Raw genomic sequence first — 20237 nt, 5'->3', positions numbered from 1 at the left:
TTGGGGACCACAGATTACACCAAAGGCCTCTTTTGGGTATTACGGTCTCTCCAGAACATCACAGGCCCTCCCATCCCCTGTTATGATATTTCCAGACTGCATCACATACGTGCACATTTACTTGCCTGGTCTCTGGGGGCTTTGAGTTTACCTTTAGTGTTCTATACTTACACTATTGAACTTGGCTTTTAGAGTCCTGATTGTATAATCAGATTTTCTATTTTCAGCTTCCTAAGAAGTAAATCAAAATTTTAGTTATTTCAAAGACTAATATTCAAAAACTACTCTCTATAAAGTAGGTTCTGGAGCATCTGCTCAGCCATAATGGAAATAGACATCATACTTACACAGGATATGGAGAAAGGACCAAGTTGCAGTTGCGTGTCTCCTGGTTCAGCCCAGTAGCGCTCACATTTTTTCTGTTGCACAAAGCAAAAGGTGGTGATTTCCTTCCATATATTCTAGTCTTTCCTGGACAATGAAACCCTATCCCCCATTCAGAAGCAAATTCAGCTGTGTCCTTTACCCTAGGTTAGGAATTTCTAATGCCCTTGGACTTCAACACAAGTCTGAATTTTCCAAAGATAGGAAAAAAAACCTCAAAGGATATACAAATTTAAGACTTCCTGGAAGTCTCAAAAAGTAGAAATAGGGATCTGAAATTTTCAGTATCTCAAAAGGATTAAAACAAAGCTACACAAGCTAACTGAAACCCCAAGTTCCGTTGGTTTTCATTGGAATTGTATCAATTCAGAATGGCAACAGTAGTTTCAAAGAGTGTCGTTCAATAGAAATATAATATGAGCTACATATATAATTAAGATTTTCCTAATAGCCACATTCAAAGATGAAAAAAATAGTAGGGTTAATTGTTATAATATCTTAGCCCAATAAATAAAAAAATTGTCAAGTTGTAATCAAACTAAAATGGTTATTAGATATTTGACATTTTTAAACTGTCCTCAAAATCTATTATATATTTTATATTTAAAGCATGTTTCAATTGCTATGCTAAATTTTCATTGGAAATATTTTATATCCATTTAGATTTCATAAAATCTATGGTTGAAAAAGATTCGCATACCCAAGTTCCAAATCAGGTTTTCCAATAACTGAATTGAATATCATTCTTTAAATTTAAATGCATTAAGATAAGCTAACTGAGTTCCTCAGCTACACCAGCCATATTTCAAGTGCTACATGGTTAGTGAAGGCCATGCCAAGTGGCACGAAAAGAGCTCTGACTGGCAGTCTAAAGTGTCTGATTAATAACAACAGGAAAATGAATTGTTATTTTAAAAAGTATACTTTATTTTTATTTTAAAACACAGGGGAAATGGGCAAAAGAGGTTCTCATGGGTTTAAAAAAAACCCTTGAGAATCATTTGGCATTCCCAAACTGAAGACTAGGAAGATGAGCATAAATGTCTACCAAGTCACAGTTAAGGAAAATTCTGCTACCAAGTTTCCCCCTTCGTTTTCTTTTTTCCTTTCAGTTCAGTTCAGTTCAGTCGCTCAGTCGTGTCCGACTCTTTGCAACCCCTTGAATCGCAGCACGCCAGGCCTCCCTGTCCATCACCAACTCCCGGAGTTCACTCAGACTCACGTCCATCGAGTCAGTGATGCCATCCAGCCATCTCATCCTCTGTCGTCCCCTTCTCCTCCTGCCCCCAAGCCCTCCCAGCATCAGAATCTTTTCCAATGAGTCAACTCAAACAGCAACTCACCTTTCCCATTTCAAACTCCATGCACGCCATAACAATGATCTAGGGTGATAAAATAGAGACCTAAATACTGATACAGTTAGAAAAGCAGTTAATACATGAGTCCCAGAGTCCAAAAGTGTCATTCTTTTTTTGTTTGTTTGTTTTATAACCAAAAAAGAAATCCTAATAATTATAAAATGTTGCTCCTACTCTTCTTTCTCTGTCCTCACTTCCCTTTTCTCTATTCAAATCAATAAATTCTTGTTAACAAATGACACTGTCAGAAAGAGAACTTTTGTTTCCCTGAACAATAGTGACTGTGATTTTGACTAAAAGTTGCCTGAACACCAATATTCTAGCAACTGACCCCGAAAAGCAATGATTCTGATACACAGGAAACCTCAGTCACTTATCCTGCCACCCTATCCCCCACATCTCTAAGAACTAGAGAATATAGTAACAAAAGCAACTCTGCACTTACCAGGATGCTGTATTCCCAAATCATCCTCCAGAAGTCCAGGACAGTTGTAGGCAAAGGTCCCTGGGTGGCAATATAAGTCTTGGGTCCATAAACTCCCTAAAGGGGAAGAGAAATTACATGGGGTAACTACAAAAAAACATACTCTTCTTCTTGTCTAGTATTCCTCCACCCCCCCCACCCCATTTTTTTAAGTACCTAGAGAAATACAGAATATTCAATGTACCTTAATGAAGTTGGCATTTATGTAGCTGGAATCCTCATCAGAGGTTATCAAGAACAGTTCTACTAGGCTATGGTCATCTATAATACAAAAGAAAGATTAATTAAGAGGGTTTGTTCAGAGGGCTTCTGTAAGTCTGAAACTAGCACTGTGAATAGTGGATGCTCATGAGTGATTGAAGAGTAGATGAATGAATGAATGTTCTTTTGTAGTCATATACAGTACAAACTAATTTGTCAAAGCCATGATCCAGGGTTAGGAATAGCAACCAATGGGTAAAAAGAGATAAGATGACTGAATTAAGGAAAAGATACAAGTTTAAAGGGAGAAGTGAAACTTACAGGGCAAAATATCCTTATATCTGTTTTTCTTGATATTCTTGGGCCTCTCAGCCACAGTTGTGGGATAGGTTTTTTCTGCCTTATATTTGGCAGATAGTCTTTTCAGCATCTGTAATAAAATCACAATAATTCAATCATCCTAGGGAAAAGAGGCAAGAAGCTATCTCTAGAGAGATTTCCTTCCCCTCTGCCCAAATATTCCACTTCAGCTGTTTTAGCTTCCCTGGTGGCTCAGACCGTAAAGAATCTGCCTGCAGTGCAGGAGACCCGGGTTTGATCTCTGGGTCAGGAAGATCCCCTGGAGAAGGGAATGGCTACCTACTCCAGTATTCTTGCCTGGAGAATCCCATGGACAGAGGAGTCTGGCAGATTACAGTCCAAGGGGTTGTAAAGAGACAGACACAACTGAACAACTAACACACACTCACACATAGTATCCTCTAGGGCTGGTTCCATTCACAAGGGAGCCCAGAGCATAAAGACAACAGGGTTCAGTGACATTTGGAGAAATGAAAAGATCACACTTAAGGCAACTGAGCTACAGATAGAAAAAACTTAGAGGTGAAACTAGTGAATATTGTTTAAAAAATAATATCTTCTGAGCGCATATTCTGTATTCCATCCAAAGAGTCAGATACTAAACGTTTGACTGACTTTCTTTACAGCTATTACAGGACTATTTTAAGTAGAAATGGAGCTTAAGATGAATACCATCTCTCTAGTTAGCAAAATTTCCAAGATTTCAGTCCCCAAAGCAGTCATTCTTTTATATAACCTAAACTTTAAGCCCACCTCTCAACCAAACATGAATCTTTAAACAGTATCATATTTCATTTGTAGACTATGATCTGGGTCAGTCAGAGGGTAGCATAACATGGTTGAAAAAGGCAGTGAAGTATCTCCTTAAAAGTATCTCCTTATTCTCTGTTTTAAAGATGAGGAAACTGAGGCACAGAGAAATAAGTGCCCCAAGATCACAAAACCACCAAACACCATATTCAGAATTCTAAACTGAGGTATCCTAGAACTGGAGTCAGCGCTTAAGCTGTGTTGTGACCTGTATCCCGTGACTAATGGCGGTTACTGGAGATGTGTGGGCATCTGTATTGCTAACCAGCTTTGTGGTTGATTCCAGTGTATATTTTTGAGATGGGCGCAGTACTGGCTGAATGAAGTTAGGCAAGTTATTTAATCTTTCAGTGTCTCAGTTGCTTTTTAAGTAAAATGTGAGGATATTTGTCTTAGAGTTGTGAGTGAATTAAATGAGTTATCATATGTGCGGTACTGGTAGAGAGTACCTGTTTAATAAAGAAAAGGTATTGTTACTAAAACAATAAATAAATAAAACTATTCTCACTTGCCAATATTATAGTACAGAGTGAAATTTGGGGTCAGAAGAAACGATAGTTCCAAAAAAAAAAGAAACGATAGTTCCTCTTTAGCTCCATCTGATGAATCAACTTCATCCCAGATCTTAACTCATTATGACTCAAAGAAACTTAATTTAGTAGATCTGAAAACTTTATTGACTGTTACTCAGTTTGAGAAAGACAAGGGAAAAAATCTGTGGTAGCTAATAAATATTTATTGACTTGAACTGCAGAAAATAATTTTCATTATTTACCCACTATTTAATGATGACTTGGTCACGTGAAGATTATTATTTACTTCCTATGGGTCAGAACCCTAAGCATCTTCTCAGTCTTCATTCTCTTTAACTTAACTTCCTTCTTGAAATTTCCTCCTCCCTTTTGCCCTTATTAGTCTATATCATTTTGGTTCTCCTCTTTCTTTTCTGATTTCTCTTTCCCTCTTCACATTCTTTCTTAATGCCTGTATGTCTGTTTCTGTCTTCTAATTGTTAATTATCCAACATTCCAAAGTTAACTCCTCAACTCTCTGCTCTTCTCACTAAGTACATTTGCTCAGAAACATCATCATAGAAGACGTACCAATGTTTTAAAAAATGTATCTAAGTGATTCACATTGAATTATAATTCCAACCTCTATTGGATAACTTTCAAATTTTTTCAATGAGATTTGATTACTAATTTCCAGTCCTGAATTTCCAACCACGTTCTAGACATCTCCACTTAGAGCACATCCCAAACTAAAATCATCACTGTCCTTACTGTGGAGAAGGCAATGGCAACCCACTCCAGTACTCTTGCCTGGAAAATCCCATGGATGGAGGAGCCTGGTAGGCTGCAGCCCATGGGGTCTCTGAGAGTCAGACATGACTGAGCGACTTCACTTTCACTTTTCACTTTCATGCATTGGAGAAGGAAATGGCAGCCCACTCCAGTATTCTTGCTTGGAAAATCCCAGGGACGGGGGAGCCTGGTGGGCTGCCATCTATGGGGTCGCACAGAGTCGGATTGCCAACAGCACCATCTTTATCCCAGGCACCATACTCTAGAAATAGAGAGTTACTTTCGGTTCCCCACTTCCCACAGTTCCCACCTCTAATTCAGTCAGCAAATGTAAATGATTCTTTACATGTAATATCTTGTATCAGCCTTCCTTCCTATGTCCCTAGAGATACCTTAATTCAGGCTTTAAAGCTTGAACTGTTACTGTTGCTTCTAAACTCATCTTCACACCTTTCTCTTTCCCCATTCAAATCTATTAGGCATTTTATTTTAATAGTGCAAGACTCTGGGACTCTGGGAATAAAATTGGCTGTATGCATACAATTGTATGGAACTAGGTCCATTTTATTTTGTGAAAGCTGCTACTCTACATAAAGATTTTGATTTAGTAGTTTGTTTTAATCCCCTTTTATATTTGTATTTGGTAAGGCCTAAGTGTGACAAATGGAGAAGGCAATGGCACCCCACTCCAGTACTCTTGCCTGGAAAATCCCATGGACGGAGGAGCCTGGTAGGCTGCCGTCCATGGGGTCACGAAGAGTTGGACACGACTGAGCGACTTCACTCACTTTTGATCCTAACTTAATCTTACTAAAGTATTGCTTTCCTTATCTCTCTCATGCTAAAAACTACTTCAGCTAATCTCTCTTGCTACTAGAAAAAAAGAAAAACTCCTTAGCCGGGTTTTTCTGATTCTCCTCAGTTGGATCCCAAGTTAATTTTCCCATATTCCCTACTGTCCTACAGTTATGAGTCTCCCAAAGATTGATTTCTAAGTTCTTTCAAGATTGTACAAACTGATGTCACCGACGATTATATGTAACATCACTTCTTTAAAACTATGGGTTTCCTTTCCTTTCTCATAAAAATGTATATACCTAGTACAGCTTCTGCTTTTCTCACCCATGATTATGGACTATTTTTTTCCACAGGGTAAACTAATAGATAGCAATAAGGAAATAGAAAAAGAAAATTTCTCATGTGACTGGCAATAAGGAAAAAAAAACTTAAAAAGAAGGAAATCACTATTTTACTTAATTGTTTATATTTCATATAGAGTTTTCACTTAATTAGGATATGTGTCTGTCTGTAGGAGTTTACTTAAGGACACTAATAACTAAGTCATTTTTTTAAAAATGGGTGAGAAAAGGAGAATCTAAAATAAAGGAATGATGATACAGAGAGACAGAGATAAAAAAGGTAGGTGGGAATAAAAATTTGTTCCAACAAATCATCCAAATTCATCATTAGATTTCAAAATTAGCTCAGGGTAACTTGATAGCTGAGTCTGCAAGGAGAGGGAAAAAGTTGGGGTCATGAGACATTTGTTAGCTGGGACTTCATTATACAACAAATTATCAAATATCTTGAATCTAATTAAACAGATTCCAAATAATAAATAGATCATTAATCATTATAACAACTTAGAGTACAGAAGAGTATGCTTTTTCCAAATAACAATGACAAATGGGACAGACAGCCACCGTCGGCTTATCTGCTGGACCAGAAATGCCAGCATGTATTGTTCTAATGACCTTTTTTTTCTGTTTCTAGAGTTAAGTCAGACACAGGCAACCTATATAAAAGCAAGTATATAGTCACTTGTTAAATCCTAGTTTCTTACCATGGTTTGAATTCTTGTGGGTTTTCAGAATTGAATTTAGGAAGAGAGATGCTGAAATGATCTTTATGCAGCATATTTTTACACCAAGATGGATGGAAGTGGGCTAGTTTCAGAATTTAAGGATGTAACCCAAATACATGAAAGACTATAAAATATTTCCAACTTATGCCAATATCCAAGTTATACCAATTTTCAGCTCTCTCTGATCTTGTGCACCTTTATAATGATAATTTTCAACTAGCCATTGATTCTAGGGCTGCTGAAAAGATGTCAAATCCCAGAGAAGCTCATTCTAAAACTCTCCAGAACAGTTTATACTGTTATGCTGTTTTTGTTTGTCTTGCTTTGCTTACTTGTGGAATGCTTTCCAGGGAGAATGCCATAGCCAAAGTTCTTTTTGAAAGGTATGCCTGAATTAATTTGGTGAAATTTCACAGATAAAAGTTTTATGTGTGTGTAATGTATTATTTTTTAGCTGTCTTGACTGCCACCTTCAACAATGGGAGAGAATGGATTTTTTTAATTAATTAATTTTTTATTGAAGGATAGTTGCTTTACAGAATTTTGCTGTTTTCTGTCAAACCTCAGCATGAATCAGCCATAGGTGTACATATATCCCCTCCCTTTTGAACCTTCCTCCCATCTCCCACCCCATCCCACCCCTCTAGATTGATACAGAGCCCCTGTTTGAGTTTCCTGAGCCATATAGCAAATTCCTATTGGCTATCTATTTTACATATGGTAATGTAAGTTTCCATGTCACTCTTTCCATACATCTCACCCTCTCCTCCCCTCTCCCCATGTCCATAAGTCTGTTCTCTACATCTGTTTCTCCATTGCTGCCCTGTAAATAAGTTCTTCAGTACCATTTTTCTAGATTTCATATATATGCATTAGAATATGATATTTATCTTTCTCTTTCTGACTCACTTCACTCTGTATAATAGGTTCTAGGTTCATCCACCTCATCAGAACTGACTCAAAGGCATTCCTTTTTATGGCTGAGTGAAGAAGGCTGAGTGCCGAAGAATTGATGCTTTTGAACTGTGGTGTTGGAGAAGACTTTTGAGAGTCCCTTGGACTGCAAGGAGATCCAACCAGTCCATTCTGAAGGAGATCAACCCTGGGATTTCTTTGGAAGGAATGATGCTAAAGCTGAAACTCCAGTACTTTGGCCACCTCATGCGAAGAGTTGACTCATTGGAAAAGACTCTGATGCTGGGAGGGATTGGGGGCAGGAGGAGAAGGGGACGACAGAGGATGAGATGGCTGGATGGTATCACTGACTCAATGGACGTGAGTCTGAGTGAACTCCAGGCGTTGGTGATGGACAGGGAGGCCTGGTGTGCTGCAATTCATGGGGTCGCAAAGAGTCGGACACGACTGAGCGACTGAAATGAACTGAACTGAACTGAATATTCCATTGTGTATATGTACCACAACTTCTTTATCCATTCATCTGTTGATGGACATCTAGGTTGCTTCTATGTTCTAGCTATTGTAAATAGTGCTGCAATGAACAATGGGATACACGTGTCTCTTTTAATTTTGGTTTCCTCAGGGTATATGCATAGGAGTGGGATTGCTGTGTCATATGGTGGTTTTATTCCTAGTTTCTTTAGGAATCTCCATACCGTCTTCCATACTGGCTGTATCAATTTACATTCCCACCAACAGGGCAAGAGCGTTCCCTTTTCTCCACATCCTCTCCAGCATTTATTGTTTGCAGACTTTTTGATGATGGCCATTCTGACTGGTGTAAGGTGATATCTCATAGTAGTTTTGATTTCTATTTCTCTAATAATGAGCAATGTTGAACACCTTTTCATGTGTTTATTAGCCACCTATATGTCTCCTTTGGAGAACTGTCTGTTTAGGTCTTTTTCCCACTTTTTGATTGGGTTGGTTGTTTGTCTGACATTGAGTTGTATGAGCTGCTTGTATATTTTTGAAATTAATTCTTTGTCAGTTGTTTTGTTTGCTATTATTTTCTTCCATTTTGAGGGCTGTCTTTTCACTTTGCTTATAGTTTCTTTTGCTGTGCAAAAGCTTTTAAGTTTAATCAGGGCCCACTTGTTTACTTTTGTTTTTATTTCCATTACTTTAGGAGGTGGGTCATAGAGGATCTTGCTTTGATTTATGTCATCAGGTGTTCTGCCTATGTTTTCCTCTAAGAGAATGGATTTTTATTTCCTACTGTGTTCCTTCTTCCAGAGTTATCTGGCTGGATGACAAATGCAGACATTCTTTTAGCAAAACATCACATAGGAAATGCCTGTAGAACTGTTAATTTGGAAAGTGTGAAAGATTTTTTTTTCAGATGTCTTACCTAAAGGTCAGACTACTGTGAAGGTCTTTTTCTCACTCTCCTTCTCTCTCTGCTAGACCCCCAAGGCTCCAACACCCCACCAGGGAATAAAGCAGAGCCGACTCAGGACAGAGAACTAGTAAACCTCACAAGAATAAGAGAAAATCTGAAGGTTGGAAGGAAAAGAGTATAAAAGAGAAAGCAGAACCATGAGGGTGGGCTGGGTTGGGGGAGAAAAGAGAGGTTGAAGGGAGAAAGTATTTCTCTACCAACCGCAAAGTGGATATGAGTTCCTAAAGGCAGCACCAATGAGAGAAATCAGGAAATGAAAAAAAGCTGCTGAGAGAATAGAGAAAAGGAGCCTCCTGAGTCCTGATCATTTGGAATGTATGAGAAACTGGATTCTGTGCATATGCTTGATAAGCTAAAAGTATGCTGATTTGGTGTGTGGACTATACCCCTTTCTTTTCTTTCTTTTCTTTTTTTTCTGAATAATTTTTTAATATTTATTTTTATTTATTTATTTGGCTATGCTGGGTCTTAGTTGCCGCATGTGGGATTTTCCATCTTTGTTGCACTATGTGGGATCTTTAGTTGGGGCATTTGAACTCTCATTTGTGGCATGTGGGATCTAGTTCCCTGACCAGGGATCGAACCTAGGCCCTCTGCATTGGAAGCATGGAGTCTTAACCGCTGAACCACCAGGAAAGTCCCCCCATTTCAAGACAGGAAAACAGAACTGAGGTCCTGGCTATGAAATTGTGGAAATCAGGACTGAATCTATTGCATGCTCTTTTTCATTGACTAGAACAGCGACTGCTACTAAATGAATCAACATCACTCTCAGAAGAGAAGAGGAAGAAAGAAGAAAGCACAGACCACATTTGGTGTTGGCACTCTCTGCCTTGGAGGACTACACTATTGTATAGAAAGCAGAGCATGAGTTACATCTGGGTGCCGCCCTCCTGAGCTAGGCAGAAGAGGGGACTCAAAGTTGAAGTGTCTCCAGAGCCTCTTAAGGTAGTTCTTCAGTGCCTTACAATAGCAGGTCAGTATTATCTATTCTAAGGCTCCAACAGGATAGAGACAGCATAAATGAAAAGGAATAGAATTAGGAGCTCAGGCCTCTATGTCCAGCAAACAAGGCTACCACTAGTAGGAATGGGGAACAAGACTGAACTGGCCCTGACTGTGCACGCAATCATCTTCAACTAGACAGGCAAGCTTACGGGGATTGTGTTGCCAGTGGGAAAGCAGTAGCTAAACTGGGGTGAGTAAACAAAGAGTTTCAAATTTAGATCAATAAAATGTAAGGATATGGTAAAGAGAAATGGATTTAAATGTATTTTAAATGTCCAGTGAATAACTTTAAACGTGGGACTGGATGGTCCTACGTGGGACTGGAGGCTGAAGATGAAACTGGGAGAAACTAGCTTTACAGATAATATGATATATTAATTCTAGCGGAAGCACTAAAAAAAACTTCACCTTAATGGGTAGAATGGAGTGGGAAATGGCAACTCACTCCACGATTCTCGCCTGGAAAATTCCATGGAGAGAGGAGCCTGGCAGGCTAAAGTCCATAGTGTTGCAGACAGTCAGACACAACTGAGGGACTGAGCACAACGGGTACAAAAGTCAGGAAATGCTGATACGTTTGTTCAAGTGGTAGGCCAATTCACATAATTGAGTCATTTCAACTCAACAGATGTTTGTGCACTTGCTATGCAGGAGGTACTGTGTTCATGACTGCTTGGCTAATATTGTTATAAATAAATAGAGAACGAGGATGTATCTATATCTTCTCTATAGAGCTAAGATGTATCTAGGTCTTCTCTGGTCTGTCTATGATAAAGTCTTCACAAGTTGCTACAACACCAACCTGACTTCTAGTGTGTTTATAAACTGATATTAGCACTTGACCTTCAGGACTGGATATATTCTTTCTATTAGGGTTCATCGAATGCTTCATATTTAATAAATGTCTTTGTATTAATACATTCCATATTTACCTCTTCTACAAAAGCACCTCATATCCAGGAAGCATAAAATTCTTTTTTTTTACTTTTTATTGTTTTAAATGGAACCCAACAACACTAAAGGAAAAATTTTAGTATAGATTTTTAAAGTAAAAAGTAATGCATATGAATTGCAGAAATTTTAGAATATACAGAACCTGTAAAAAGATGATTAAAAATCACCTTATCTTTAACCCTCAGAGTTAATTATTCTTAATATTTTGAAATATTACATTCCAGCCTTTTATTCACATGTGTAAAGAAGATGGGCTCATACTGCACATAGGGTTTTATAACTTGCTCTCTTTAGTTAACAGTTTGCATTCTTCTGCATTATTTGTGGGCCTCCCTGGTGGCTTAAACATTAAAGAATCCACCTGCAGACTCTTCTATTGTATGAGATGCAACATAAGTTACTTAACCCATTGCTTTATACTCTTGGACATTTAAGTTGCTTTCAATCTTCCTAAACAATCCAACAATATTACAATAGGTGGCCAGAATCAATATAAATATCTTTTATTATTTCCTTCACATGAATTCTTAGGAGTGTTCAACGAATTTGCCTGTTTTTTTTAATCCATATAACAAAATATACATCAGAACCAGTATACAAATTTTGCCTCCAGAATGTTATAACAGCAATGTTTGAGACCAGTATACCAGCCGTGTAGAAGACTGCATAATTCTAAATGCTGGCCAACATAAAGATGATGATGTTTTAAGTATAGATACATTTGGTAGGTAAAATGTTATTAGTTATATTTTATTTGAATTTCCCTTTGCAGTTTCTTCTCTCCAAAACAGTTTTTAGAAGGAAGAAAATACACTGTAATCGCATCACCCTACCTATATGAAACTGTGTTCCTGTTTCTGTATGCACATCCAGTCTTTGAACAAATACGTATAGACATCCAACAAACTCATATATGCATATTTAGCACACTTGCCATTCTCTAAACTCACTTTTTCCACATGATCATACTTTTTTTTAAAACACATGCTTTTTAAATCAAGATGCCTCAACTACCTCCAATGTAGAAAAGAAAAAAGCATCTAAGGAGTTTTAACCATAAAGGAATGCATCAAATTGACCAGCATGAAACATATAACCAAGCCTTAACCCATATGTAACACAGTGGCTGAAAAGCACATGTAATAAAACCACAGTTGGTTGTAGTAGTTGACCAAAGTGAATACCTATTCCCTTGTAAATTATCAATGATCGGATTTAAAAAATACATGAAAGGAAGAGGATGATCCTCATTAAGTTTAGAAGAAGGAGAATAAAGTCACTAGTGTCCAGAAAAAAGTGGTGAACACCACCCTGAGGGTTCAAACAAAGAGATGAAGACATTGTATACCATCACAGTTGAGGTCACTAAAATCACCATGCTCATCAAGCAGCTTTCTTACTATCATTGGCTTCTCATGTAAGTTTCTCTCCAAATTCAGAGAACATGGTGGCCAGTCAATGCAAACTTCTTTTCTGACAATAATTTTTCTCCACCCAAAATCAGTAAATTGGCATTCTTATTTTTGGTGAATTTCCTATGTATTTGCCTGATTCTGATCAACTCTCAGTGCACTGACAAAATTGATTTTTTAGACCAACAAAGCTAAAGTCAAGACACTGAACTATGGTGACTCAAAATAGTTACTACTACCCTGTGACTACTTGGTCTCTCTCAGTGCACTCTCTGATCACAACAGTAATTGCATATATTAAACCTTGGCAGAATTCATAAAAATGGGAGTTCAGTGGTCTAGTGGTTAAGACTGTGCTTCTACTGCAGGGGGCATGGGTTTGATCCCTGGTCAGGAAAGCTCTGCCTGCCACACGGTATGGTGTAAAAAAATGCTTTTAAAAAGAATTCATAAAAATGATTAGAAAAAATGAAGACCCAGCTACATGCAACTAAATGAATTTTAGAAATACAATGTAGAATGAAAAAGGAAAATATTAAAAATGTATATTTGACATTTTATTTACATAGAATTCAAAAACAAGTAAAATTAATCTCTATTGCTTAGTGATATATGGGTCTTGAAGCTATGTAAAACAAAGGAAAAAATAACATTGTGATAGTGTTTACCTCTAGTCAGGTGGAAGTTGAGGGGAGTTATGATCTGGAAGGACACCTAAAGGATTTCTGGGGTGTGGGCGATGTTCTATTTCTTGATCTGAGTGGTACTTATATAGATACCCGCTTTATTACTAATTGTTAAATTGTATGTGTGTGTTTAAAGCACTTTCCTGTGTATATTTTATATTCTACAGTTCTCTTAAGAAGTTGAGTGTTGTGCCGTGCTAAGTTGCTTCAGTCATGTCCGACCCGCCAGGCTCCTCTGTCCATGGGATTCTCCAGGCAAGAATACTGGAGTGGGTCGCCATGCCCTCCTCTAGGGGATCTTCCCGACCCAGGGATTGAACCTGCATCTCTTGCGTCTCCTGCTTTGGCAGGCAGGTTCTTTACCACTAGCTCCACCTGGGAAGATGGATGGATAAACAGGAGTGGGGAGATGTGGTGGAGACCAAGAGCACAAACTCAAAAGTTAAACAGTTTTATTTCAAATCTGAGTTCTACAACTTATGATCTCCATGACATTAGCTAAGTTGTTTGTTTTCTCTGACCCTCAGTGTCTACGACGTAGCAAATACTGTTCTAGTTATTGAGGATATCAAGATAAGCAGAAGTAAATCTGAGCCTTGCCTTTTGGAGCTTCAGTCTGATGGGAAAGCAGACATTAATCAAATAACAACACAAACTAATGTATAATTGGAACTGTGATAAATGCTATGAACACTTTACTAAAGCTGGAGACTGGGGAGAAACTTTTAAAAAATGACAGATGGTGCTGAGGGCTTATTTGATTTATTTAGGGAGGTCAAGGAAGGCTTCTCTGAGAAAGTGACCACCAAATTGATATCTGAAGAATTATGAAGTGTTAAGTAGGTAAAGAAGAGAGTGAAGGAATATTCAAAGCAGAGGTAACAGCATGTGTACAAAGTCCTGTGGCAGAGAAAACATAACAGGACAAGAAACTGAGCATGCTGTGAAAAGCTGGAGAACTCGGCAATAGGTCCATGTGGGACTTTATTAGTGTTCATTACAAATGGCTCTTTGGGAATTAAATAAGGCTCTGTTCATGAAGCACTCAAGCAGAGAGTCTGGAACATAATTCAGTGGGTTAGCTATTATGGAAAATACATGAACAGTAAGTTTATATGAGGAAATGCAGATTGAAAATAGTGATGAAAAGTTTTCAGGCTTGGAAATCAAATAAACAAAAGTAACATAACAAAGTACTCTTATACTAATTAAATTTAAAAAGTAAAACATGATTTTACTTGATGTAGTTTAAGTATAGAGGCTAAGAGGCCTTGGAATCAAACATATCAGAGAACCAAATCCTGGTTTTACTATTTCAAGGATAAGATGAAGATAATTATTTCCTCTTGGGGTTGTTGTAGTGATTAAGATCATATATGGTAAACCACTTTGATAGCCTAGCATATGATAAGCAGTCAAAAAATTTATCTATTACTATCTTTTTTAGATATTAACTGAGACTAGTTCATGAGTCGCTAAGTCGTGTCTGACTTCCCAACCTCATGGACTGTAGCCCACCAGGCTTCTGTGTCCATGGGAATTCCCAGGCAAGAATCCTGGAATGGGTTGCCATTTCCTTCTCTAGGGAATCTTCCTGACCCAGGGATCGAACCCCGGGCTCCTGCACTGCAAGCAGTTTCCTGCATTGCAGGCTGATTCTTTACCTACTGAGCTACCCGGGAAGTGCTGGTGGTAGAGAATATGATAAATTCAGATACTTTAAGTTAAAAAATACTCTCTTGGAAATACATCTGGCAAAACTTAACCAATTAAATGCTAATACTCTTTGGTCCAGTAGTAACACTTTTGGGCATCTAGCTCCAGGATATAATCCAAACAAAGGGGAAAACCACATGGACATCTATTGCAGTGTTATCAATAATCATGAAAAATGAGAAATAACCTCAATTTCCAACAACAGAAAAATAAATTATTTGGGTGCCTGCCTCATGTCAGGCATTTTATATATTTATTCTAATTCACAGAAATTTTGCAAAGTGAATAATATTTTTGTTACCACTTCTTTTTTTTTTTTTGGTGGGGAAGCCGTGTCTGTTCTTAGTTGCAGCATGTGCGATCTTTCCGTTGAGGCATGTGGGCTTATGGAGGAGGAAATGGCAACCCATTCCAATATTCTTCCCTGGAAAATCCCATGGACAGAGAAGCCTGGTGGGCTACAGTCCGTGGGATCACAAAGAGTCAGATACGACCTCGTGTCTGATCATACATACAGGCTCAGTTGCCATGAAGTATGTGGAATCTTAGTTCCCCAACCAGGGATGGAACCTCTGTCCGCTGCATTGGAAGGCAGATTCTTAATCACTGGACCACCAGGGAAGTCTAGTTACCACTTAGGTTCTTTGTTCAAGGTCACATAACTAATAATAGGCAGAATGCAAATTTAAACCCAGACTTATATGACTCCAAAATTGTCACAAGAACAGCAAGACTGCCTTAACTCGAAAGTAAATTCCACCACTTACTATCTATGTGACCCTGAGCAAGTCAGTTAACCTCTCTGGGTCTCAGTTTCCTCATCCATAAAATGAAAATAATAACAGTGCCTTCCTCAATAGATTTAAATGAGTTGACATATAAAAGTGTTTAGAACAGTTTCCATAAGAGGTATAAAAGTATTAGCTATTACTTTATTATATTTTCATATTATCAAAAGTCATTAATATAGATTTTAATCAATATGATAATTTTGTTGCAGTAAGTGAAAATATGAGAATATAAAATAATAGCTATGTGTATAATTACAATGATATGAAAAGCATCCTATGAATGGACAAAAACTAGAATTTTTATACCCCCTAAAATTTTGTTTGTTGAGATGTGGGTACTATGGTGAATTTATTTTCTTTTAACTTGTAATAGCATTGTTTTATAAAAATGACAATAAGAGTTTTATTTTTTTTGAAGGATCTTTAAGAAATTTTCAATAGTATGATTACATACTGCTATTTCTGCCATATAGAAACTATGCCAACTAGGGATTCACCTTTAGGCTAGGTTCTATGTGGGACTCAAAGTTATTGGCTGAAGCAAGATATTATTGCATAAGGATTAATTTCATAGACTCATATGACAGAGGTTAAATTTCATGTCTATGGTTGAGCAGCTGAGTGAACTTAAGCCAATTATTTAACTTCTTAGAGCCGCATTCTCCTTATCAGTAAGTCAGAGATCAGAACTACCTCATAGGTTTTTTTTTAATGAGTAATAAATAAGATAATGGATGTGATGTTTCCTTGACATTTCACCAAGACTATCACAATTATAATTAAATATTTAATAGAGTAATTAGTTGTTTAATGTCTGCCTCTCTAAGACATCTCTAATGTCTTATAAAGATAAGCTCCCCTAAAGCATGGAGTATCACAGAACCAGTATCCAGCACAATGTTTTGCACATAGTAAGCACTCAATAAATATTTGAATGAAGGCATGAGAACCTTATAGGAGTGGTCTCTTCCCTGGTGGCTCAGATGGTAAAGCGTCTGCCTACAATGTGGGAGACCTGGGTTCAATCCCTGGGTCGGGAAGATCTCCTGGAGAAGGAAATGGCAACCCACTCCAGTACTCTTGCCTGGAAAATCCTGTGGACAGAGGAGCCTGGTAGGCTACCGTCCATGGGGTCACAAAGAGTCAGACACGACTGAGTGACTTCACTCACAGTGATAGTTTCAACTACAGAAGTATTACTGAGAGACTTCCCTGGTAGTCCAGAGGTTAAGAATGCCAGTGCAGGAGACAAAGGTTTAATCCTTGGTCTGGGAAGATTCCACATGCCATGGGGCAACTAAGCCCAGGTGCTACAACTACTGAAGCTCACATGCTCTAGAGCCCATGAGCCACAACTACTGAGCCCACATTCTGCAACTTCTGAAGCCCGTGTGCCCTAGAGTCTGTGCTCCACAACAAGAGAAGCCACTGCAATGAGAAGCCAGAGTGCTGCAGCTAGAGTAGCCCCCGCTTGCTGCAACTAGAGAAAGCCTGAGTGCATCAGTGAAGACCCAGTGTAGCCAAAAATAATAAAAATAAATAAATAAAAGATAAATAAAAATTTTAGACAACAACAAAATAGGAGGATTATTGAGTTTAGCCTTACCTTGGGAAAAAGACCTTGGCATGAGAAAAAGACCAAAGCAGCCCAGTACCAGCTCTAGCTGTCATAGCAGGGCTTTGTGCGCTGCACAAAAATACTTGACCAAGGGGGAAGTGGGGACTGACATCTAAGCCATGAACCAGTGGGGGCAGGGTGTACAGAGTATCTACCTGGAAGTAGAGATATCTTTCGATAATTCCTGCAGAAGTGAAGTGAAGTCGCTAAGTCGTGTCCAACTCTTTGCGACCCCATGGACTGTAGCCTACCAGACTCCTTCATCCATAGGATTTTCCAGGCAAGAGTACTGGAGTGGGTTGCTATTTCCTTCTCCAGGGGATCTTCCCAACCCAGGGATCGAACCCCGGTCTCCCTCATTGTAGGCAGACGCTTTACCGTCTGAGCCACCAGGGAAGTCAATTCCTGCAGAGACACTCCCATTTAGGCCAGCAGTGGCCATGTGTCACAGAATCAGCCCTCAAATTTCAGAAACATCAAATCCTGGGAGAATATATTCAGAGCTGAAGATGGAATGGGGACATGACCAGGTGGAAAGCCTTCCTATTGAAGAGCAGTATTTACCTTGTCCCAGCCAGCATCCTGGCCCCTTTCACCACCCCCCACCTCCCCCTAAGCTACTCTTTCTGGTATCTCAGCTGAATATTTAGGTGGGGTTGAGGGAAACACTCTGTTTTTCCACTGGAGGACATGAGTCAGTGAACAGTGAGGTTCCACTTAATCACCACCCAAAAACAAGGTTCTCAAAATTAGGAGCTAGAAAAGCAAGGAAGTGATTAATATAAAAGTCAGGAGAGTGATTATTCCTTGGGCAAAGCAGGGTAGGGTGGGTGTGGGGGCGAGGGTGGGGGCGAGGGATCTGATGAGGAAGGGACACATGGAGGTCTTCTGGGGCTGACAGTGTTCTGTTCTTTGACCTGAGTGGTGGTTACTTTACAATTATACTTGGGTTTTATGTAGTTTTCTAAATGTGTATTATCACAATTTTAAACAGCTGGAAAAAACACAAACTATAAAAGGTTTTTAAGCAGGGAAAAAAAAATAACCAGATCACTTGGTGGTATTAAAAGATCACTTGAGTGTCAAATGGAAAATTGATTGAAGGTAGGGCAAGACTAGAGCAGAGAAAACAGGAGGTGAGGTAGCTGCTATAATTTGGTGAGAGGTTATAATGACTGAGCTAAGAAGAGGTAAAATATCAGAGAGGTAGCCTATATTACTTTCTAAAACACAACCAAAATAAAACAGAGGCTGCCCCTGCCCCCTCAGCTTGCTTCTTACCTCTCTGTATTGGAGATATTTGGCTCAGGAGTTCTAGCCCAGGGCCAGGTACATGTTTAAGACACATAGCCCAGGCTTTCCACCTCCCCTCCCTCCCTGCTAATTCTACTAGAGGGATTCAGCCTGTCTGGCCAGTGGGAACTAGAGTGTCATTTTTCATGATACCACGGTATTATCGAAGTTGAGCTGACACAGAGGTTTCTATCATAATACGAGATCACATCATGATATCTAATCACTCAAGAATCTGCAGAGTGTTTTCACATCTTACTATCTGGTCAAGAAGATCCCTTGGAGGAGAGCATGGCAACCCGCTACAGTATGCTTGCCTGGAGAATCCCATGGTCAGAGAAACCTGGTGGCCTATAGTACATAGGGTCACACAGAGTCGGGCATGACTGAAACAACTTAGCACGAACACATCAGCTCCATGAGGGCAAAGGTTTTTTGTTCACTGCTATCTCCTTGGTGCCTGGAACTAGATGCATAGCACGTGCTCAATAAATTTACTGAATGAATGGTCACATTTAAGTATTAGTATTGATCTTTAGCCATCACAATAATCTTGTGCAGAGAGTTAGGACATAAATTATTATCCCTGTTTCAGAACTCAGAAAATAGAGACTCGGTGAGATTAAGGAACATGCCAAGTAGTTGATAATTTGGTTGATGACAGTCATGATTTAATTTTAGACTTCACACTTAAATTCTCTTATTTTTTCAATATCCTCACAACTGAGAAGGTAAGGTTTGAAGTTCTTACAGAGCCAAAACACCAGCTGGAGATATTCCAAAATACATGACAAGTACTCCCAGACATCCTATGTCATCTGATGTGCTGGGTTATAAGATGAATGAGGCTGACCCAGTGGCCCCTGCACCAATAAGCACAGTTCTGCTAGAGGAAACACAGTGTCCCTCTAGGTAACCAAACCTTAAGCTCCCTTGTGCCTATGTTTCTCTCCATCTCCCTCACCTTTCTCTACTCTCCATCCTAGCCATTCCACCTCTCCAAGCAAAAGAAGATTAAGGAAACCCCGTTACTGTAAAAGCACATGTTCTCATATTTTTTCTTCATTAAAAAAAAGCAAAAATGAATATGGCAGAAGGTAGGGTGCTCTTCAAGAGTTTTTGTCATCCAAATGGAACCCACAGGAGGGTTCCATAAAAGCATAATGCTCCATGAAAAGTTAGTCTTGGTTTCTTTTCTCTTGACATTAATTAAAATAAGCTGTTTGAAGCATAAACCCAACTCAGATACCTGGGAACTCCAGATGTTCAATTAATATCATATTTATGCAACTGGAATTATGTATGTCATCTATAGGAGTCCTAGTCAAAGTCTAAGAACTAGCAAGGAAAATATTTAAAACTGTATTTTGGAGAGAATAACTAGAATACACACAAACCACTTAGAGAAATCAAACTTTTAGGTTGCCTTCTTCCCCTGAAAGTTCTGAAATTCACTTTATCCGACGAACAACTTGATCTATGAGAGTTGAACCACTGTCATCAAACAGTCTATGTAAATAGTCTGAGAGTGTCACACATAGAACTTACCAGAAATTCATTAGCAAACTCCTCTTTGTTACTTTTCCTGTGTTGTGCCTCATCCAGGAACTTCTGCAGAATTTCTCTTTGGTCCAT

General features: G+C 38.7%; 1 protein-coding gene across 5 annotated transcripts in view; it reads right to left on the bottom strand.

Moving 5' to 3' along the window:
- PTPN22 (protein tyrosine phosphatase non-receptor type 22) overlaps positions 1–20237 on the bottom strand; it is a 57354-nt gene extending 37117 nt beyond the window's left edge. For 4 of the 5 annotated variants that reach the window (XM_068965741.1, XM_068965742.1, XM_068965740.1 and 1 more), the window contains exons 1-7: positions 20151–20237; positions 2749–2857; positions 2411–2487; positions 2188–2283; positions 1728–1766; positions 348–419; positions 172–231 (exon numbers count right to left, since the gene is read on the bottom strand). In XM_068965741.1, coding sequence (XP_068821842.1) covers positions 172–231; positions 348–419; positions 1728–1766; positions 2188–2283; positions 2411–2487; positions 2749–2857; positions 20151–20237 — 540 coding nt within the window. The remainder of the gene's footprint in view (positions 1–171; positions 232–347; positions 420–1727; positions 1767–2187; positions 2284–2410; positions 2488–2748; positions 2858–20150) is intronic. The other variant, XM_068965743.1, reaches the window with a different exon arrangement.

Source organism: Capricornis sumatraensis, chromosome 2, assembly GCF_032405125.1.
Source record: "Capricornis sumatraensis isolate serow.1 chromosome 2, serow.2, whole genome shotgun sequence".
Taxonomy (NCBI): Eukaryota; Metazoa; Chordata; class Mammalia; order Artiodactyla; family Bovidae; genus Capricornis; species Capricornis sumatraensis.
This window is presented reverse-complemented; position numbering and strand designations above follow the sequence as displayed.